This window comes from Drosophila serrata, unplaced genomic scaffold (genome assembly GCF_035046125.1).
Source record: "Drosophila serrata isolate PLE 108 unplaced genomic scaffold, ASM3504612v1 contig_130, whole genome shotgun sequence".
NCBI lineage: Eukaryota > Metazoa > Arthropoda > Insecta > Diptera > Drosophilidae > Drosophila > Drosophila serrata.
In genome coordinates this window covers 556346-577288 of record NW_028257028.1, presented here as the reverse complement: position 1 = coordinate 577288, position 20943 = coordinate 556346, and the positions used below count along the sequence as shown (strand labels likewise).

The 20943-nt window shown below is 41.7% G+C and overlaps 1 protein-coding gene and 1 long non-coding RNA gene across 2 annotated transcripts in view; both read right to left on the bottom strand.

Annotated features, from left to right (window-relative positions):
* The window catches only part of LOC147644609 (uncharacterized), an 82214-nt gene that overhangs the window by 22641 nt on the left and 38630 nt on the right, over positions 1-20943 (bottom strand). The window lies entirely within an intron of this gene.
* Positions 8077-8922, bottom strand: l(1)sc (lethal of scute). Its single transcript, XM_020954439.2, has one exon. It carries the CDS (start codon positions 8920-8922, stop codon positions 8077-8079), a length of 846 nt encoding a protein of 281 aa, XP_020810098.2.

Sequence of the window (20943 nt, the reverse complement as noted above, 5' to 3'; positions counted from 1 at the left end):
TGACTAGTAAGTATCTCTGACTAGTAAGTAACTACCAGTATGTAAAATCAGTTACTAACTTTGAACACTAATAAACAATGACTTGCAACTTTTGTAACACAACACATGTCTGATACTTGCCCGGCAGCAGTCCCTTCGTTCCGGGGAGGTTAGAACAAGTTGGGAATTATATGCTCATGTGCGAGATTTGTTTTGGAACAAATGTAAATCAAGCTATTTAAATAAAACTATGTAGTCATTCTTCTTTATAAAATTATTAGTATATTAGTCGGAGCATGGCGAATCGGTGGACTATATATATACATATATAGCTGACATAGGAACGATAGGGGATAAGTAAGTATCTCTCAGCAATAAGTAACTATGAGCAGTAAGTAGCTCTGATCAGTAATAATCTATGCCCAGTAAATATCAATAAACATTAAGTAACTCTGAGAACTAAGTATCTATGACCAGTAAGTATCTCTGACTAGTAAGTATCTCTGACTAGTAAGTAGCTATGATCAGTAAGTATGTATGGCCAGTAAGTATATATGTATGATCAGTTACTAACTTTGAACACTAATAAACAATGACTTGCAACTTTTGAAACACAACACATATCTGAGACGTGGCCGGCAGCAGTCACTTCGTTCCGGGGATGTTTGAACCAGTTGAGAATCATAAACATGTGCGAGATTTGTTTTGGAACAAATTTAAAGCAAGCTATTTAAATGAAACTATGGGCTTATTCTTCTATATAATTGTACTAGTATATGAATCGGAGCATGGCGAATCGGTGGACTATATATACATATATATATAGCTGCCATAGGAACAATCGGACGATTTGTAGAACTAAAATCAGTAATTAACTATGACCAGTAATTAACTATGAGCATTAAGTAACTCTGAACACTAAGTAACTATGTTCAATAAGTAACTATGATCAGTAAATATCAATGAACACTAAGTATCTATGACCAGTGAGTAACTATGATCAGTTAGCATCTATAACCAGTAAGTATGTATGTATGTATGATCAGTAATTCATTTTGAACACTAGTAAACAATGACTTGCAACTTTTGTAACACAAAACATTTCTAAGACGTGGTCTGCAGCAGTCACTTCGTTCCGGGGAGGTTAGAACAAGTTGGGAATTATATGCACATGTGCGAGATTTGTTTTGGAACAAATGTATTCAAGCTATTTGAATGAAACTATGGAGTTAATTTAATTTTTTTTTTTTTAATTTTACTAGTATATAAATCGGAAAGGGTATAAAAAAGTATGAGTAATCGAATTAGTAATTCTCACGGGTCCTTCTGTGATCTCCTTACACCTGTGCAGCATCCCTTGATCGTTTTCACACACTCTTGTTTGCAGATCGAATCCCTCGTGAAGCGTATTAGCGATTCGGCATGCTTTGTTAGCTTTTCTCAACCATTTCCCACCTGCAATCGGTTCTGGTTGTGGCTCTACTTTCGATCGATGTCTATGCAAATTGTTTTTTTGTATCTAAGCGCCGTCTAGCTGGATGCAGCGATCGAAGCGGATCGAATAGAATTAAATGGGAATGGGAATGGGAGGATCTACTGGCGCTGGTGCTTAATGAAACCGGCGGAGCACTTGTTGTTCTTCCACGAACTGGCCAGGGAGAACCTCAATTAAAGGGACAACCTGCTGCGAAATGGTGCTCTGAATTGAATGCTCTAAATTGGCGGAAGCCAGGGAATCCAATTCGGAATCGAGGGAGTGGCCAGTGTTTGACCCAAATGTTTAGGGCATAATTGTTCACGCCTCGGCCGGGTTAATGAAAACGCTTTGATCGCCAGCGGCTCAGATCCGGCTGCGACTATTAATTACCTTACCCAAAAGTCCTCGCCGGTCCTGGCGACTCTTTCAAAATAGAATTTCAAGCAATATCCGCTAAATGCTGAAGCGTGTGCGCTTGTGTTTTTGATCTGAAATCGACCAGGAAAATCGAAACAGGACCAGGTTCAGGTATGGCGAAAAACAATATATATATATGTATATGTAGCCGGTCGAGGTCCTTCGACAGGACCTGCTGGGCAGGGCCGCCGATCACCCGCTGCTAGTCGTAATTTCAGCTACAAGATAGGATATCTGCGAGATATCACTTTGCTGGCGAATTCACAGGAAAAACAAACTCGCCGGCGATTGGAAATTGGGATTAGTCCTGAGGACTTTGTCACCCCCAGCATCCTTTTTTTTTTGATTAGATAGTCCCGCATTATCGCAGTGCAAGAACACGTATCTATCTACATTCGGTTGTATCCCTGAAATACATGTATCTGTATCTATGTTGACATGTAGTTTTGTATCTCAGCGTGATTAGGAGGATGGTTTCGTTCTGGCTTGTTCGATTTCACCATATATAAGTCATGGATATTAGTAAATATATCTTTATATACCTACAAATAGCTGAGTAAATCGAGAATATAATTGATTCTGTATCTTTTTTTTGTTTCTTGGACTCAATTTTCGCAACTATTTGCAATTCTTCTGGTATTTCTGTGGCTTTGGATCCAACAAATGTATCTTTTCAGCCAATGTACACGTGCATTTCGGTTTGGAACGTCTCTCCTTCGTCTTCCCTTTGGGGTGTTAAAGCGTCGACGCCCAGTTTTTTTTTATTTTCGAGTCTTTTTCCCTTTTTCCGCATAGATTTTGTTCGGGGCTTCCTCTCTTTTCAGATTTCCCGGCTGTGGGTGTGGCATGCGGTCCATGGAAACTCGGTTGCATAAATGCTGAAAGGAGTCTTCGCTCTGGATATCCCTTCGATGCTGTCATCGCCGCAGGATCCGCACCAATTTTATTATGCTCCGAGGTCCGACAAACGAAGCGAAACTGCTCTCTTTGCTGTTGAATGTGCACTGTGGGCCATGGCTGGCAGGACAATGGCAAGGACAATGGTGACAATTTCACATCTTAATGCACCTCAATGTGCATTAAAAATTGGCGGCGGTTGCGTTTGGAGTTGCCACAATGCCCACATTCACATTCAGATACTTTTTGCAAAGCAAAGCGCATTTCGGTCTTGCTTTTTAGTTGATAAATCGATTATCGCATCTAGGGAGGCAGTCACACAAAAACAAAGCCAGGACATACGGGACTCGGAATAAAAACGGAGACACATCAAAGGCAACCGGGTCGGGAATGGCCAACGTCATCATCTCGATCATTATCCTCTGAGAGGATCCACTGAGAGGGAGTGGAGGAGTGTATCTAGATCGCAGTCTTGTGGTTGACATTTTCTCCGTTTCGGTCGGTGACTTTGCTTTGAAGACGTGCCGTGCTCTCGATGATCAGCGACCTCAATTTTTTTCAACCAAACCTTAGGCTTTGACCTCTCATTGATTTCCCCTGTCTTTGTGGTTTGTCTCTAGCGCTGCCTTTGTGTCTGGTCTGATTTTCAGCCCTGATCTGATTTTCTTAATCTCCGATTTAGTATTTGTTTGCTTGCGGTTTTTGATCCGCAATCTTGTAGCGAAACAAGTTCCAAGACCAAGTTCCCAGGGAATCCAGTCACAGTCTTTGTTTATTGTCTGGTAAATAATATCAAAGAATTGTGTAGGGTCAAAAGATGACATTATATGAAGAGACACAGGGAATCATTTAATTTAACTTAATTAACTCACTTATCACAGAACACCCATGTCCCTGGGCTTATGTTTATGTCCAAAGATATCGGTATATTCTCTTCCTCCCAAAACCCTCCCACTTTCCAAACACAACTGATACCCTGTACCACGATATATCCCGCTGCCGGAGATCGTTAGTCCGTGACATTTTCATGCCCTTAACAACAAACACGTGTTCGCCTGCAATCGATTCGGTTTCGGTTTTTCATGCCATTTCACTTGTTCGTTTCGCAAATTTCCACGTGAAAACCCGCAAGTTTCCCCGGGAAAACAGGAGAAGAAGAAGAAAAAGTGGGTAGAACAGGTAGAGGATTCGGCACGGTGCCCAGCGGCGGACGATTCTCCTGCGACACCTTCGTATCGGACACGCTCGCTGCGAAATGCTGCCTAAATGCTAATGTCCTGCCAGGAGGAGGATAGCAGGAGGATTAGCGTGTAATGAAGCCCCGCAGAATCCCGCAGACTTGACCTTTAATGGATGCCTCGCAAGGAGGGGGAAGATTCCAGATTCAAGATCCAAGATCCAAGATCCACTATGAACTGCCAGTACCTTTGCCAGTGTAAATGAAACGCGCAGTTCGTCGGCGATGAAAGCAAAGAAATCACTTTTCATTCCGAGGACAATGGGCCGCAGGATATTCCAGGGAAGTCCTTTTATTTCGGATCTCTCGATAGCGCGGCATTGTGATCTGGCTTTTGCTTTTGCCGTTGCTCTACAAAACGCTCTGACATTGATTGCCTCTGATGGTTTATTGGACCCCGAACCAGTATAGTTGAGAGGGAAAAGGGAATCCGAATCCGAATCGGACACGTGTGCAACAGAGCACTGCTCTGGCATTGTCTAGATCAGCTCCATTGTTGATTCTGCGGTTAGTTTCTCCCCCCATCTCCATCGCTCCGCCAGCAGTTTCCCATATAATGTCATGTCAACGATCAAGTCAAAGTCCCGATGCCATCCCTGAATGGAGAGAGTGCATCCCAACAAAGTCATTTAACTACCGTCAGTTCTTCACACTCTGCTAAATGTAGCGTACGGTGATCGTGGAGAGACTATAAATATCTCATATATATCTTACGATAGAGGAACACGATTGCGAGGGTGCCTTCGTAGCTGGATTCCAGGATCACATCATGCTGTTAGCTAATCACTGGAATGCCCGTGGCGATGACTGGCCAAATGAGTTGTTTGCTTCACAGGACAGGCAAAGGAAATCCGAAATACAGATACCGATGGATATACATTTTTTCACATATTAATACAACAAATTTTCATGAAAAACTATTATAGATGTTCTATGAACATATCATTCTATTATTTCTAGATACTGCAATGATGGCTCCGTTTCCTTGTTAGTTTAAGCATTAAGTGTTTTGGCAACTTTAGATCCTTCCTTTTGTTGGCTGTATCCACCTTCCTGGTATCCAAGCACTTGATAACATTCGTCGAATTACTTGGACAAGGAGAACTCAATTCAATTCATCTATGGACTATGGTAGCCACTCGGTGTCGCCTCATTAGCAAGCTACCAGGAAGCAAGACGGAGCACAAGGATCTGTCCAGGACAGTCGATGGAACTACCACTTGACGCCTGGTCAAGTGCGAAGTGCGACAAGAGGCCAGGAGAAGATCGATCGATCCGCGGATGGGGGAAGTTCAGGAGGGCAACCTGACCTCTCTTGTATTTTGACACATGGGCCATAAATCTAGGATCGCGACGCCGTCATAAAGTCACATAACTCAAACTAGGTCTACAGGACTACTACGACTTATGGAATATGGGAAGTACAGCTACAAGTACAAGTACAATTACAAGTACAAGTACTACAAGTGGCGTGTCCTTCGGGTTTCCTTTGAATTGCGACATGATAGAATAACATTGCCTCTCGTATTTCCCGAGGGCGCATCTACGAAAATAAATAAACGAGCGAGCGAGCGCAGAGAGCACTTTTCTGTGTCCGAAGTAGATGCAAAACAAATACGCATTTCCTGTGACAAGGACAACCAAAGAAGTTACTTCCTGGCAGAGGCCAGAAAATGAATTTATTGCCATCTTGCTTCGTTCAGTTCAGTGATCTCTGTCATTCGAGCTTGGGATTGAGACGATTGAGACGGCCAAAGGATCAGGATCGGCCAGATGAAAATAGATCTCCTTTATATACATTCATTCCTGAGCCATGAGCTAAGATTGCATAAGACTCTGGCTCAGGACTTGGGCCTATTAGGGGACATTGGCTTAGTGCCGTATTTTGACACCTACATAGGCTGAACAGGTCCTGCGTCCAGGATCCAGGATCCAGGATCCAGAATCCAGAATAAGTTCCCTTTTTGATATCCGGTAACAATGAGACACGAGACGGTCCAGGAGTTTCACTCTCATTCAGTTTCGTTTCCTGGTTTTATCTTAAGCTGACATACAATCACATTTCGCATTGTCCTTATCCTCGTCCTCGTCCTCGTCCACTACTACCTACACCCGTATCCCTATTCCTTCCTCCTGCGCTTCCTTCTTCCCCCTCCCCTTCGCTCTCTCCCTCCTGTTTCCTTTTCACATTTTTAAGGAAAAATATTGAAATTTTTCGGCAAGACGACGATATGCTTCCTGTTTCTGCTCACTTCCTCCCGAGGCGGGGTCAGCGATCCTTGCCTCATGCACGTGTCCAGCGCTCTATTGGCATTAGCATAATGTGGCAGTGGGCGTGGCGCCGCCCTGCATCTGCATCTGTCGCCCAGGAGACGCACATTCCTGCATATTAACCCGGCACACGCCCGAGCCGAAAGTTCGCGTCCCCGGGGGTGGGTTTGCAGGCGAATAAAACGGGACAGATCGGAGAATAAATACATTTCGAAATATAAATATATTTGAGCGTCAAAGGGGGTAGCGGAAGTGCATTTCACGGCTCGTGATTACGTCCAGCTTGGGAGGAAAGCTGTCTAGCTGTCGGCACTGGGGTGCGCCGGCCACGTGGATCGATCCTTCCACCAAGGGAGAGCAAGGATAGCGCGAGTCCTAGTCCACTTCAGCCTCTCAGGCGTGACTGCCTATTTCCGCTCGCGGCGCAGGGCCATTAACAATACGTGGCCAAATCGAAACTCGTTATTCGCCGCTACTTCCGGCCGGGGTGTTGAGTTCCGAACAGAGTGGGCTGGGTGTTGTTGCCATGGCTATACGTGAGTCACTAGTCACCTCGCGGAAGATCTCTCTACTATATAACTAAAACTATAGCTAAACTAAAGAACATGAATGTATATATCTTTCAAGCAAAGTGCTTTTAAATCTCTTTGCATCAAAGATATGGAGATGAGAAAGTGATGGCTTTGTTGTATTATTCAACCCATCTACTTAGGTCAAGAAGGTCCTTTCGATCACTTCTTTGGAGAAGAACACACTGTCTACAAAAAATAATCAAAATGAGATACTAATTATTTGCATACTTAATTTCATCCTATACCTTATTATCTTATGCAACAACAAAAAGGGAAACTAACTTCAGGAAGCCAAAGTTGATATACCCTTGCAGTTTGCAATTTAATGGATTTCGTCGAATCGGAAATCGATAATTAAACTTTTTTCGACAAATCAATGCTTAAAAATATCATAACTCAGCCAAAAATGCATTAATTTTAATTCGGAAAGCTGTCCTATGTTAGTTTTGAGTTGGTTTATTAATCTGCATACTCAGTATAAAATTAAAATTTTTATCACTTTTTGAACATTTTAACGATGTAACCCCTTATATTTTTTTGAAAAAATTTACAAAAAAATTGTTTTTCTATTTTATACACAAGAAGATTCGCCTGTTTGTGCTGATCAAGAATATATATAGTTTATAGGGTCGGAAATGACTCCTTCACTTTGTTTTAAACTTCGGATTAACAATATAATATTCTGCAAGGAAATAAATATATTATATTATCCAATGTAATTCTGTATTTGTAAACATTTTTAAGAATCAGTATAAAGTGATCTCTGAAGATCTTTTTATAAATTCTCTTTCTTTTCTCCGCAGTTTTGGTATTTTCCTCTACCTGTATGAGTTTGAAAGATTATGTAGATCTTTCACAATTTATAGATTTTTACTATAGAAATATCTAAAAATGAATTCTTGTGCTTCTTGTGATGAATAAAAAGATGGCTTTTGATTTATGTTTTTTAATTTCATTGTTTTTATTATTGCATTTCAATAATAGGGCCTTATAGCTAGTTAGTTTAGTGTCTTCCATGCTTATAACAAACTTAGAACTATGAAAAAAATTGGTTTTATATCATTGTCTTCCATGTCTTAGGCTAACGAAAAAAAAGAGGGTCGATTTCTTACGAACTAATATAGAATCTGGGACTTGGTTTCTTAGGTCACTCTCACTAAGGCAAATGTTGCTTGGAGTTATTTACACTTTGTACAGGGTTTCTTTTTGGTTGCTCGGAGATCCACTCACTGTTCCTGCCACGACGAGATGTAGTCGAGGAGCTCCTCGTCGTCGGGCTGCTCGTCGCTGAAGCTGTCGAAGGACTCGAACTTGAGGTCGTGCTCGGGCAGCTCCTGCTTCACATAGCCCATGGAGCCGGAGTGGGAGTGGGAGTTGGAGTTGCAGTTCGAGCCGGACACATCGGAGCCGGAGTACGAGGGCGTGGGCGAGGCGGAGTGGTAGGAGTTGAGCTGACCCACCAAGAACTGCTGCTGGGGACTGCTGTCGTCCTCCAGGCTGCCGTTGTCAAAGTCATTGTAGCTGTCGTTGCTGCTCTCGTCCGCCGAGTTGTAAATGTGACGACGGGGACCGGTGCCGGTGCCATCGTCCAGCATGTCCTGCAGCCCGCGGATGTACTCCACGGCGATGCGGAGGGTGTCCACTTTGGACAGCTTCTTGCTGGCCCCGCGACCGCCGCTCGACAGCGAGTTGATCACGCTCTGGGGCAGATGCTGGCGGAGATTGACGAATCCGTTGTTCACCTGCTTGACCCGGTTGCGCTCCCGGGCATTCCTCCTGGCCACCGAGGGCAGCTGTTCGCCGTAGGGCATCGTGTTGTAGTTGTACTTCTTCTTCATCATCGGACCCAGTTGCGACTGCGACTGGGACTGGGATTGGGTGGATGGCAGAATGTTCTGGAGTTGGCTGTTGCCCAGCGGCATCTTGGGTGCGATCAGCTGATGGTGCTGCTGCTGCTGCTGGCCCAGGAGCTGCTGGTTCTGCTGGAGGCTCTGGTGGTGGTGGAGCAGCATGTTGATGTTCTGGTACTGCTGCTGCTGCTGTTGGAAGTTGCTGCTGCAGATGCTCGTCATGGTAATCCGTGCGAGTGCTAGGCTGTGCTGGCTGCTGGCTGCTGGCTAGAGGTTGCTGTTGCTGTTGTGGAATCAGATTCCGCAATGATAAACCTCGTCCTGCCGTCGCTGCCTTTTATACCTACTCCCTCATCGTCGGCAACTGCGACGGCGACGGTGACTGCGACTGCGACAGAAGCAGCAACAGGGGTTACTTGGGTTAGGGGTTTTTTTCGTTCCGCTACCTGCCCCAGAGTCCTGTGAGTCCTTCGGGCACAACAAGTACAAGTGATCGGGGCTGACTGCCTTCCCTCTCTAATGTTTGCCTGTGGGTGCTCTCTCCCTCAGTCTGTGTGTGTGTGTGTGCCTTTGTCCTTGTTTTCCTTTTCCTTTTCTTTGCGTCTGCGTTTTGGGAAAATCGAGTCCTAAGTCTCAGGGATCCTTGTCATGGACCAAAAGAAAAGGAGACGACGTCTTGAATGCACTTCCACTTTTGTCAAAGCAGATCGAGCAAAAAAGAGAGGGGAAAGGAGCAGGGAGATTCATTATGGAACTTGATATAAAATGTGATCCATCATGTGAAAGGAACCCAAGTGAAAAGGAGAGCCAGCGAAGGTACTTTCACTGTCTCCAACTCTCTTCTCCGATTATAAATATATACATATACATATATATATGATTGTTCTCTTGAGTACATGGCCTTGGCAACGATCGCAGAACTTTTTCCCATGTCTCACAAACCCCTTTCTGGTTTTGACACGTGCTTCCGATCCGCCAGAATCATACATATATATATTCTTTTATATATATATACATAAGCTCAAGAATAACCAGACAAATCCCACAAGTGTGTGCCACACCATGATTACCAAAGGGGACGGCATTTAAGGTCCCAAAAAAATACAAAAAACCAAAAGCAAAAAAAGCATAGAGAAATACACAAAACAAAACGATTTTGCGTAGGCCTCTTGCCATGTTATTTTTGTAATTATGGACAGAAGAAATCAAACTGCGATTGGGACTCGTCGTCACCAGGCGCTACACTTGGCAAAATAACATATTAAATACATTGACCACAAAGAAAATAAATATCAAAATCAGATATTAAAGCTTCAATATACAACGAATATGTAAAACCTATATGTAATGATAGAAACATAAAGGTTAATGGGAAAGTCACAAATCATTTTGGGAGTTGTTTCACTAAATAAATTTTGACTTGGAAGGAATAGTTTCTATATTTTAAGAAGATTAAAGATTAAAAGTTCATTATACTTTACTAATTAAAGAGTAAAAATAAACCTATATCAAATCAGAACATTTCAATTCAAACGATAAAATTTTATTTTCGTCTCTAAAAACTTTAAAAATTATTTCATTTTGATAATATTTTAAAGAAATTTGTTGGTAAAGTGTAACAACTTTGCCTCATTAACCTTCTACTCGGAGACCAGTGACTTCGTCAGTGTTTATATCCTTCTTTTCAGTCCCTTCTTGTAGCCCTGCACCAACCATATAGCCTTCATAAATCAGTAAAATCAAGAAAGAAAACCAACTTCGGGAAGCCGAAGTCTATACACTCATGCAACTTGCTAATAAATTAAGGGATCGAATCGAAAATCAATCATAACTAAGCTTAAAATATTCATATCTATAATGTATATCAATATTTTTAAGACAATTTTTGGTAGCAACCAAAGCTTGAAAAACTCGTAACTGAGCCAAAAATCGATTAATTTTGATTTGGAAACCTGTTCTGTTCTAGTTTTGAATAGGTTAATAAATCTGCATACCTAAATTGAATTTCTAAACAATTTGAATTTTAGTCGATTTTTCAATAATGAAAAAAGGGCCTAAAAATGTTGAAAAAAATTTTTCAAAAATTTGGTTCTCTATTTTATGCCTAGAAAGATTCCCCTGCTTATGCTGATCAAGAATATATATGGAACATAGAGTCGGAAATGTGTCCTTCACATCGTTTTGAGCTTCTGACTGAAATAATAATACCATTTTTTGAGTCCATATTTCGATATTTTTATATGGCAATTTGTTCTACAAACCAAAGCTTAAAAAACTCATAACTAAGCCAAAAATCTATTAATTTGGAGTTGGAAACCTGTTCTGTTCTAGTTTTGAATAGGTTAATAAATCTGCATACCTAAATTACACCTATAAACTATTTGAATTTTTGTCGATTTTTCAATATGCTAACAATGAAAAAAAGAGCCTAAAAATGTTGAAAAAAAATTTTCAAAAATTTGTTTCTCTATTTTATGGCTAGAAAGATTCCCCTGCTTATGCTGATCAAGAATATATATGGAACATAGAGTCGGAAATGTTTCCTTCACATCGGTTTAAGCTTCAGACTGAAATAATAATACCATTTTTTAACCAATATTTCGATATTTTCATATGATTTTTTATTCTACAAATCAAAGCTTAAAAAACTCATAACTAAGCCAAAAATGCATTAATTTGGATTTGGAAAGCTGTTCTGTTCTAGTTTTGAACAGGTTTATAAATCTGCATACCTAAATGACACTTTTAAACCATTCCAATTTTTGTCGATTTTTCAATATGCAAATAATGAAAAAAGGGATTAAAAAATTTGAAAACCAATTTTCAAAAATTTGTTTCTCTATTTTATGGCTAGAAAGATTCCCCTGTTGATGCTGATCAAGAATATATATGGAATATAGGGTCGCAAATGACTCCTTCGTTGTGTTGCAAGCTCCTGAATGAATTCATAATACCCTGGAAAGGGTATAAAAATGCAAGAAACGAGACCAGAAGAGGCACAACTTTGTTGCAAATTTGAGAAAACCGTTAGGGACAGCGAGAGGGTAACGAGAATTGAGCCCAATAAATGTATAAAACCTTTATTAACCCGGAATGGAAGCAGCGCCAGAAGCAGCTGCCAGAAGGAGATCAGAAAATTGTAGGAGGACCCACAGGATCCTCCGAAAATGAGTTAAAAAGGAGATAGGAAAATCGAAATCAAAATCGTTTATACATTTTAATTGGTTTTTAAAAGCTGCCACCGAATCCTAATGCATTTCTAATATTCTAGAGGGAAATCCCTGCGCGTCATCACCTGTACGGCCACCGGCAGAAAACCCTTTTCCCGCCACTCGGAATCCTTCTTCAATTTGATCCAAACACACCCCTCTCGGAATCGAGGAAGATCGAGGTAAAAATGTTTTGGTAGCATTTTAATTAGCCGCGGATTCCGTGAGTGATTAATTAAACCGCATGAGACGAGCAAAGTGTTGATCCTGATCCTAGTTCTCAGGATCCTTTTTTCGTGTGCCTGCAGCTACCTGCAAGGATCTCAGGGTTGTCAGGTTGTCGGGTTGCCAGGAGTCGGGCAACCGTGGCGCCCTCTCTCTAGAGTATGTGTCCTTTCCAATTGGAAGGTTCAAGGCTGTTGTCTAGTTGGGCTGCACTGCAGCGACCTCTGCCCTCTATGGTGGTGGTGGTTACAGGATTCTGATAAGATTATTTGAGTTTTCCAATGAGCCAGGACTAAAGGTGGTGGAATATGATTTCTGTAATATAGTTTTGTAAAACCCATACCACCTTCCATACATCAAGACGACCTTGACAAGGTGTTTTCGTTTCCACAGCATCCCCTACATATATTGATCTGTAAAATTGATCGAAAACCCTGGCTTCGCATTCCCAGAAGTCCTACCAAGCGGAAGCATCCTTTGCCGGCTTCCAAAAATCTTATCGCCTCGCAACGACACAATTAATTATACATTTTATGTGCCCTCTCGCTGTTCATTAACGCTAATTGGAATTCAAAACATCAGCTACTGGAAGAGGTGACCCCTGAACCCGGGGAAAACGAGGTAAAACACTTATATATATATACGTGAGGAAGTCACCTCACGTTCGCCCTGGACAAGTGCAAGACGTGATGGACTGGATCGGCTCTTACAGGTGATATCGTAAGCGTGAAATCTGTCAGCAGAGAGAACCCTCAGATTCAGATCCGTATCTCTATTGTCATCACATTAATTTGACTTTTTATGGGTGTTCTGATATCAGTGTCGAAGGATCGACAAGCGGAAATTGTCACTTTTGTCCCGTGATTTCTTATGTTCGAATTTAGTATATATATCCATTTATATTTCTATATACATATATATTTTATATTTTTCGATGAGGCGAATCGAAAGTTAGGTGAAACGCTGGCAGTCGAGAGAGTTAAGAAGATGTATCTTAAAGATGAAGTGGCTTTCGCACGATCACACCTAATAACGGTAATTTACACGCACGCTACTTGCGATAATTGCAACGCCAAAGAGACCGAAAGAGGGGGGAACACAGGATATGCGACTCCTCCCGGGGGATCATCAGGGAAACCGAATCCAAAGCCAAGACCGGGAAGACCTCGAATCCCGAACCTCGAACCCCGAACCCCGAACCGTGGCGAGGTGAGACCAAAGTCAAAGTCAAACCGCGCATCTCGATGAACTGAGTGAGATAACAGGCAGCTAAATCAGCGGCAGTCGAGCTTTAGTTATTAAAAACGGCAGTCGGAATCGGGATTTGCCGAGATGCAGATGTACACTGGTCGAAAATTAATCCAGAAAATCAATAAGATACTTTATAAGCTACCTATTTTTAAAATATTTTCATTATTGTTGTTATTAAGCATAGATATATAAGAAAAATATCTTATATTTCAGCAGAGATCTATAATTAGAATATCTTAAACTCAGACTAAATAAGGTTTACATAAATGCTTTAAAAAATCTTTACTGATATCTAACAATTCTACAAAATAAAATTAAAATCCTCTAACATTGTAGATATGGGAAATCTCTCAAAGGAAATTTCAAAACATTTAATTTCTGAAATATCTATTGAGATTTGATTGACTTATCAACAACATCATTACATCAATAAAGAGATTGATACAACCTTGATAACCAAGGAAGTTTAGTAAATAGTATGGCTCTCTATCTTGACTAAAACCAAATAAAAAGCTCTATATCTAACCTAATTTTCTCTCAGTGTCCCTGTGGCGGTGGCGGCAATGCTTGATTGTTGTGGTAACCGAATATGCCGCTCGACTCTGCTTGTGCGCGTGCGCGCCGCTCGAAGTGCGAAAAAATGTTGTCGAGGTGTGAAAAATAACTGGCCAAGTGTGGATGCGGGAGAGGGGTCTCCGGAAGGCTACAGGGGCCATGGAGTAATGGCTATGAGGGGATTGGCTGGGGAGACCGGGATCTGGATCTGGATCTGGAGAATGTGCTCCTTCCGATGGGCACGCATCGAAGGTGTTGAAAGCTCTGCGCTTCTAAGAAACGTTTGTTGTTGCGATTTCGGTGGCTTGATAGCCACCTATATCTATATATATATGTTCGTATATGTATATCCTGGTGGAGAGCGGTCTTCAGATGATATTTGTCGATGGTGTCGAGGTGTTAAAATTACCCCAAAGGTACATAATAATTACCTTAAATTGCAAAAACAGCGAAATAAATTTCAGAAACGAAGCGAGCAGGAGTAAACTGAACCTTTGGCGGAACCTTGTGCTTTTTTGTATTTCATTTTTGTTTTTTTGATTTTTTGCTTTTTGTTTTTTGGATTTTGTACACTTTATTGAAGCGTGCCGCAGCGTTGCCAGACTATGGATCCTTTTGGATCCCAGGGAAATGCATGCAAATGGGGCGTGTGTCTCCGCCATAAAAATTGAATGCTGTCGCCGTAATTAACGCAGACGCTCAGGGCGAGCGGAGAACGAAGAGAAAAATGACACAGTCGAAGCTGGTTGCCAGAGGCCGGTCTATTTAATTAATTGCTAACAAGTTGAAAATGTTTAAATGGTTTATGGCCTTCGAGAGGGGGGAGAGAGACGATGCCAGGCAGGGAGCATCCTTGGTGGTAGCGCTTTGGGCCGTTTTGGGTCCCATCAAGACAAATTGTGATGGCTTTTGTTGATGCCCTGCTCCTTGTTTGCCTCGCCAGCGGATCTTCTTTGTTGTTAACTGTGAGCAAGTGAAGAAGATCACCTCCTTGGGGGGATCAGAGAGTGTCGCATCCAGAAAAAAATGTATTCCCCCCCCAATAAAATATGTAACTATAGGAAGTTCTGGCAACCAAGAGAAAACTTTTCTCCATTATAATTACGATTGTAAAGGGTAGTCTAGAGAAGCCAGTTTATTAATTTGTTTTAAACCGCAAAACATTTCGAATCGATGTGCTGACAGTCTTGGCCTTGCAGGAGGTGAAGATGCAAATGGCTAAAGAGACGGGGAAAAGCCGTCCCAAAGTGGCATTCGCTCGTGCGAATCGCATTTATCAATGTGAAAAATGAGTTGTGAGTCGGCAATTATCATTAAAAGTAACATGACTGCCGTTAACGTCGAAGTTGTCTCCAGCTAAAGGAAATTGAGAAGAACAAAACAACCAAGTGCCAAGGTAGAGAGACCATTCCCCGGAGAGATGCAAAGTAAAGTGGATTGATCTAACGCTAATTAATGATTAAAGGGCCCCCGTTGATCGGTTAAGAATTATGCAAGGCACCCCAGAACCCAAAACAAACAAGAGAAATACTCATAATAATATTCGTGAGGCCGAATGAGTTTGCGGTTCGGATATTGATGGCAACGATCGCAGCAGGAGGACGGGAGAAATAAAGAGATACTTGACCCAAGACGAGTAGCACACGCCGGCAATTCGCAGAAAGCCACGAGATACAAGATACATCTTCCAGATTGCTGATTCCTGATCCCTGATCCTGAATCATCTCTAATGCCTGGCGCTCTCTCCTGTTATATGCTTCGATTTCTTTGGAAACAGAAACCGAATCAGAGTTATGATTGTTTTCTTTGGTTTTATGTAATTTTTTATGCTGTGTGCAGTTTTTTTCTCCAGCTTGTATCTGTATCTTTCGATTTTCCTTTCGCTTCTCGCCGCTGAAGATGCAATTAATCTAAATCCAATTATAAGACAAAGCGGGTCAGTCTTGGGCCTGACCATTAACCGAAGTCGGAGTTCGATTTTTGTACTGAAATCAATACGTTTAGCAGCGTCTCTGACTCCCTCTCTATCTCTCTGGGGGGAACTCGGGATCACTTCCTCTCGCCGGCTCCCGAGGCATCATCTTCAATACGTACGTACATGTGTGCAAGATTTGGATTCGGATTCGGACTCGGACTCGGATGCAGTGGATATCGTATTACGGTTCTGGTGGGACTCGATTGTGGGGATTGTGGCTGGGGGCTTTGGTGCGGCTAACAAGATGCATGAAGTGTTTAAATTGGTGTTGAGCCATATTACCCCTTGACTGGCCTCCAGGGTGAGCTAAAAAAAAGGAAAGGAAAGCAAAGGAAAGGAAACAGGGAACTGGTTCTCTAGGGAAAGGGAAGGAAAGTACCTACACACATAGATACTTGGCCAGATAATTTATTAACCCGGAAAAACAGCGCCTGCAAGGAGGTTTCTTGGGAGTAATATGCTTTAAGGCAATAATTAATAAATCCGTATTGCAACTATTATTTACTTAGTTTTTACTTTGACAATTTTGTACATATAATTATATTTCTCTATCTATCCTCAATGGTTTTCTTATTCTCCTAAGAACTTCTTCATTTCCCCAAGATAAAGGGTCAAGTTCTAGGCTCCAGGATCATTTCTATATCATTTTCGAAATACATCTGTCCAAGATCTCTTCAGTAAGCCTTAGCTTAGCTGTTGTCCCTGTTGTTGTCAAGGTTTCTCCACCGATTGGAAGCCCGTACTTAGAACCCCAAAATTAAGTTCAGGGGAATGGACCACACATTCTCGAAATTATAGGATCAAATGGAGAAGCCCTAGGACATACTCCAGCGATAAGTATCTCTAAGTCACTACGATTTATGGCGACTTGATTCGACCAAAAATAATAAGAAAATCGGATTCCGATCCAGGATCCCGCATGATTTTCCCTCTTCGGTGGGTGATGTGATCACTTTCGGGCGATGTCGGCCCCAAAAGGATTAAAGGACAATGGCGTTATGAAATGAACAATTTATCGACTTCCAAGGATAAGGTCACTGTGAAATTTATGACTTATTTAACGCAGGGAATGCACTCTATAACATCTTATTTATCCCCTCTCTATATTTTTCTGTGACTAGGCACATTTTCCTCCACGATCCTGCCCCGATCCTGCGGTCGTTAATAGCCCTTGGTATTTGTTACTTTTATTATTATTATTTCTTCTCCATTTGCTTTATCTCCGAGCATCTACAGGGGAGTTGGGGGGTGAAAAAGGACGCAGGACTCTGTGTAGTTTTAATAATTTCATATTTCATTAACCGGTCTCTGGCCCTTTTTGTTGTGTCTGTTTCTCCTTTTTTGTGTTTGGTCATTGCAGTTTGTGGAAATTTACACCGTCCACGTATCGCTAGCCGGAAATCTCGCAGAGGCCATGGATATCCATGGCATTGTTGTCGATCAGAGGGATCGACTCTACCTTGAGAGGAGGCCCAAAGTGCTGGAACGTGTCGCCGTCTTTAATTGCCATTTATGTGGTCTAATGATCAACGTTCAATAGATAATAGTTACATTAGCGATGGTGGATTTTCCACATATCTCGATATATTGAATAAATGATTATGAAAACACCAAAGAATAAGTTAGCAAGGAAGAAGAGTTCGGGTTTTTTAATTAAGAGCTCTCATAATTTTAGGGAAGTCCCACTTTCCCTTCCGAGATCATTCATCTGTGAGGCGACCCACTGGCTTAATTGGTTTCAGACAAAGCGGATGCTTTCTCCCAATGCAAGGCAAAGCGAAGCCAGTGCCCAATCCCAAGATCCCAGGATCCATGGATCCCATGGGCTCGAGCTATTTGCGTGCTCGCCGGCTATTTAAATGCCACCGCCGATCGGCGATCTCCTTCGATGGACACGCGTGGCTGTCATGCCATCCCAGGCCAATTAGCCCTTCGCCAAATAATAAGACAGAGCGAAGGCAGAGTTTTGTGGCAAAGTGTTGATAACTTCATTTCAGGCGAACGGCTAGTTTAAAAGTTGAGCCAGAAATAATGGGGGGACCTGAGTGGACCCCACAGGAAATGCGCTAAACACATTTTAATTATACACAATAGAGCTGATTAAAATGCAATTTGCAAAGTTTGCATGGGGGATCCATGTCCATGGATCTCCGCTCTGCTCTTCCGGAGGAGCAGCTGGACACGACCCGACTGGGCCTTGGTAAATAAAGTCATTAAAATGGGATCAAAATTATGGTGCAATTACGTTTTTGGGTGGCCAGCGAACTGAGGCGATTTCAATTACCTTTTGATCATGGCCATTAGCCGGGAATAAAAGCAGAGTCTGCGAGCGAATTATGGTTCGAACAATAAAAAATCTCCTTTTTTCCGCTGCCCTTTCTCCTTGAGAAATTTGAGCCTTGGGCACATGCCAAAAGATTTAATTGTTCATTGCAGTTGCGCCCTGGAAAATTAGCCACGGCCTTGGGAGTTGCACACAGAAGACGATACAGTAGCACACACACACCTCAGGACTACTGTGCAACGAATCCGGAGCGGAGAAGGTGTCCTGGCAGCTGGCTCTGCCGACTCACAGATGTCCTTTGCGTTCTGACCTTGCGACCAGAACTAAATTCCTGGCCCTGGATTTCACGGACAGTCCAAATATTGACACCAAATTCAATGCAAATGTGAAATTAATTTAACTACAGTTGAGCTGGCACATCAGTTGCGCCCAGTGGGAGATGATTTGGTTGTTTTTCCCTAGCCTCATTCGAAACTCGTAAGAAACTCTGTTTACCTCCCCATTTTCCCTGCACAAATAAGGTAAGGAAAAAAGGCAAGAAAAAATCCCCAACTTCCATGTACAGCTTTTATGAATGAAAATTTCGTACGCTTAAGGCGGCTGCAAAGAGACTGGATCTTTAGGATCGTGGATCGGGGATCGGGATCAGGATTGAGGCAATGAAGCCGCCGTCTCAACTCAAACTGAACCTGCGCGTGCACCTGATAATTGACAAACCTTGCCAGTTTTGTGGGCTTTTTTCCATCTCTCCTCGACTCGTTGGTACATTGGAAGTAACCAAGAGTGCCATAAACAGGAAAGGAAGTGGTGACTTGTACGAAATACGACTACATTTTGCTCTGAAATTAAATTAAACTAAAGAATAATAACAATGACAAAACATATATGTATATATCGATGTGAAAATTAAAAACAAATAATGCTTGCAACAAGGTGAAGGAGTCATTTCCGACCCTATAAACCATATATATTCTTGATCAGCATCAACAGGCGAAACTTTCTGGGTATAAAATAGAGAAATAAATTTTTGAAAATTTTTTTCAACATTTTTTAAGCCTATTTTTTCATTGTTAGCAATTTGAAAAATTGAAAAAAAATTAAATCGCTTAGAGACACAATTTTGGTACGCAGATTTATTAAACTATTAAAAACTAGAACAGAACAGCTTTTCGAATCGAAATTAATGCATTTTTGGCTTAGTTATGAGTTTTTTAAGCTTTGATTTGTAGAACAAATTGTCATATAAAAATATCGAAATATCGATTCAAAAATTGGTATTCTTATTTCAGTCTGAAGCTCATAACGATGTGAAGCAAACATTTCCGACCCTATATTCCATATATATTCTTGATCAGCATAAGCAGGGGAATCTTTCTAGCCATAAAACAGAGAAACAAATTTTTCAAATTTTTTTTTCAACATTTTTAGGATATTTTTTCAATGTTAACATATTAAAAAATCGACAAAAATTCAAATAGTTTATAGGTGTAATTTTGGAATGCAGATTTATTAACCTATTAAAAACTAGTACAGAACAGCTTTCCGAATCGAAATTAATGAATTTTTTGCTTAGTTATGAAATTTCTAAATCGTTGATTTTTGTACACAAAGATATTCATATAGAAAAAAACTGGCAGCAAAGCAGAGGAACATCTCCTTTTGTAGAGTATTTTTCTTAAAGAAACTACCAGCATCCAACCTGAGAGTTTCTTGGCACAAGCGCCTGCATTTCATTTGTGCAAGTGTTTCAATATTGAGGTTTTGAAGTTGCGGTCAACAAAAAGGAACTGATGGATGGAAAATAGAGAAAAATGGGAATTGGTAAAGGGATTTCAGTTTTGATTTCGGGGAACTGGCGCACTTTTGTTGATCTATGTATCTATACATGTTATGTATCTCAATATTTGCTGCTGCTGATGCTGCAATGTGTGCAGAGGAGTGAAGGATCTGGGCACCGAAAAGGATCAAAGGGTTTGGCCTGGCATGGCTATCACAACAAATATGATGCAGGGACATCAAGTGGAATAATTGTGTTTGGTCATGGCGCAATCCTTTCATTCTTTCCCTTAAACTCTCCTTCGAAAATAACCGATAACCTCTTGGCATTGGCTTTGGATTTGGATTTGGCTTAAGTTTTGGCTTTGAGCATGTGCGGGACTCCTTTGTACGCGTGGCTTATGTGGAGATGCCGCATCCTGCGCCAACGGGTAATTACAGATCATGATTTATGGCCAGCTGACCCGGCCCCACCGAAAAGTAAAACAACACAACACACTCACACTCACACTCACACAACAAACAAAGCAAAAGGACGGGGCCAAAAGCTAAGCCAAAGTTAAAGCCATTGCCACAGCCATCGATCGATCAGTTCAGCTCTGTCCGCCCATTTTGGCCCCTTTGGGGCAACTGCATCTCTGCCGCAGATGCGTCTCCTTTGGAGCTCTTTCCCTCCTTTGGCCTTGTTGTTATTATTTTTGTCTTCTTTATTTTATGCAAATAAAAGGAGCAAAGCCATCCTGCCATCCAGGAGAGATGCGTGTTTGACAAAAGTCGAGAATTGCGAGCGGCAACGCCACCGCAGAGATTGATGGAGCCAAAGGTCCGCAGACTTCAAAACTATTTGCCGCTTTCTACACAGCAAAAAACTAGAGCCCAGCGGAGGTGTATGTTATTAAAGTGGAATTGTCCTTTAGTCCTTTCCGTTATTTGTTACTACTGAGTACTGCTTTTTGAATCAATCAAAC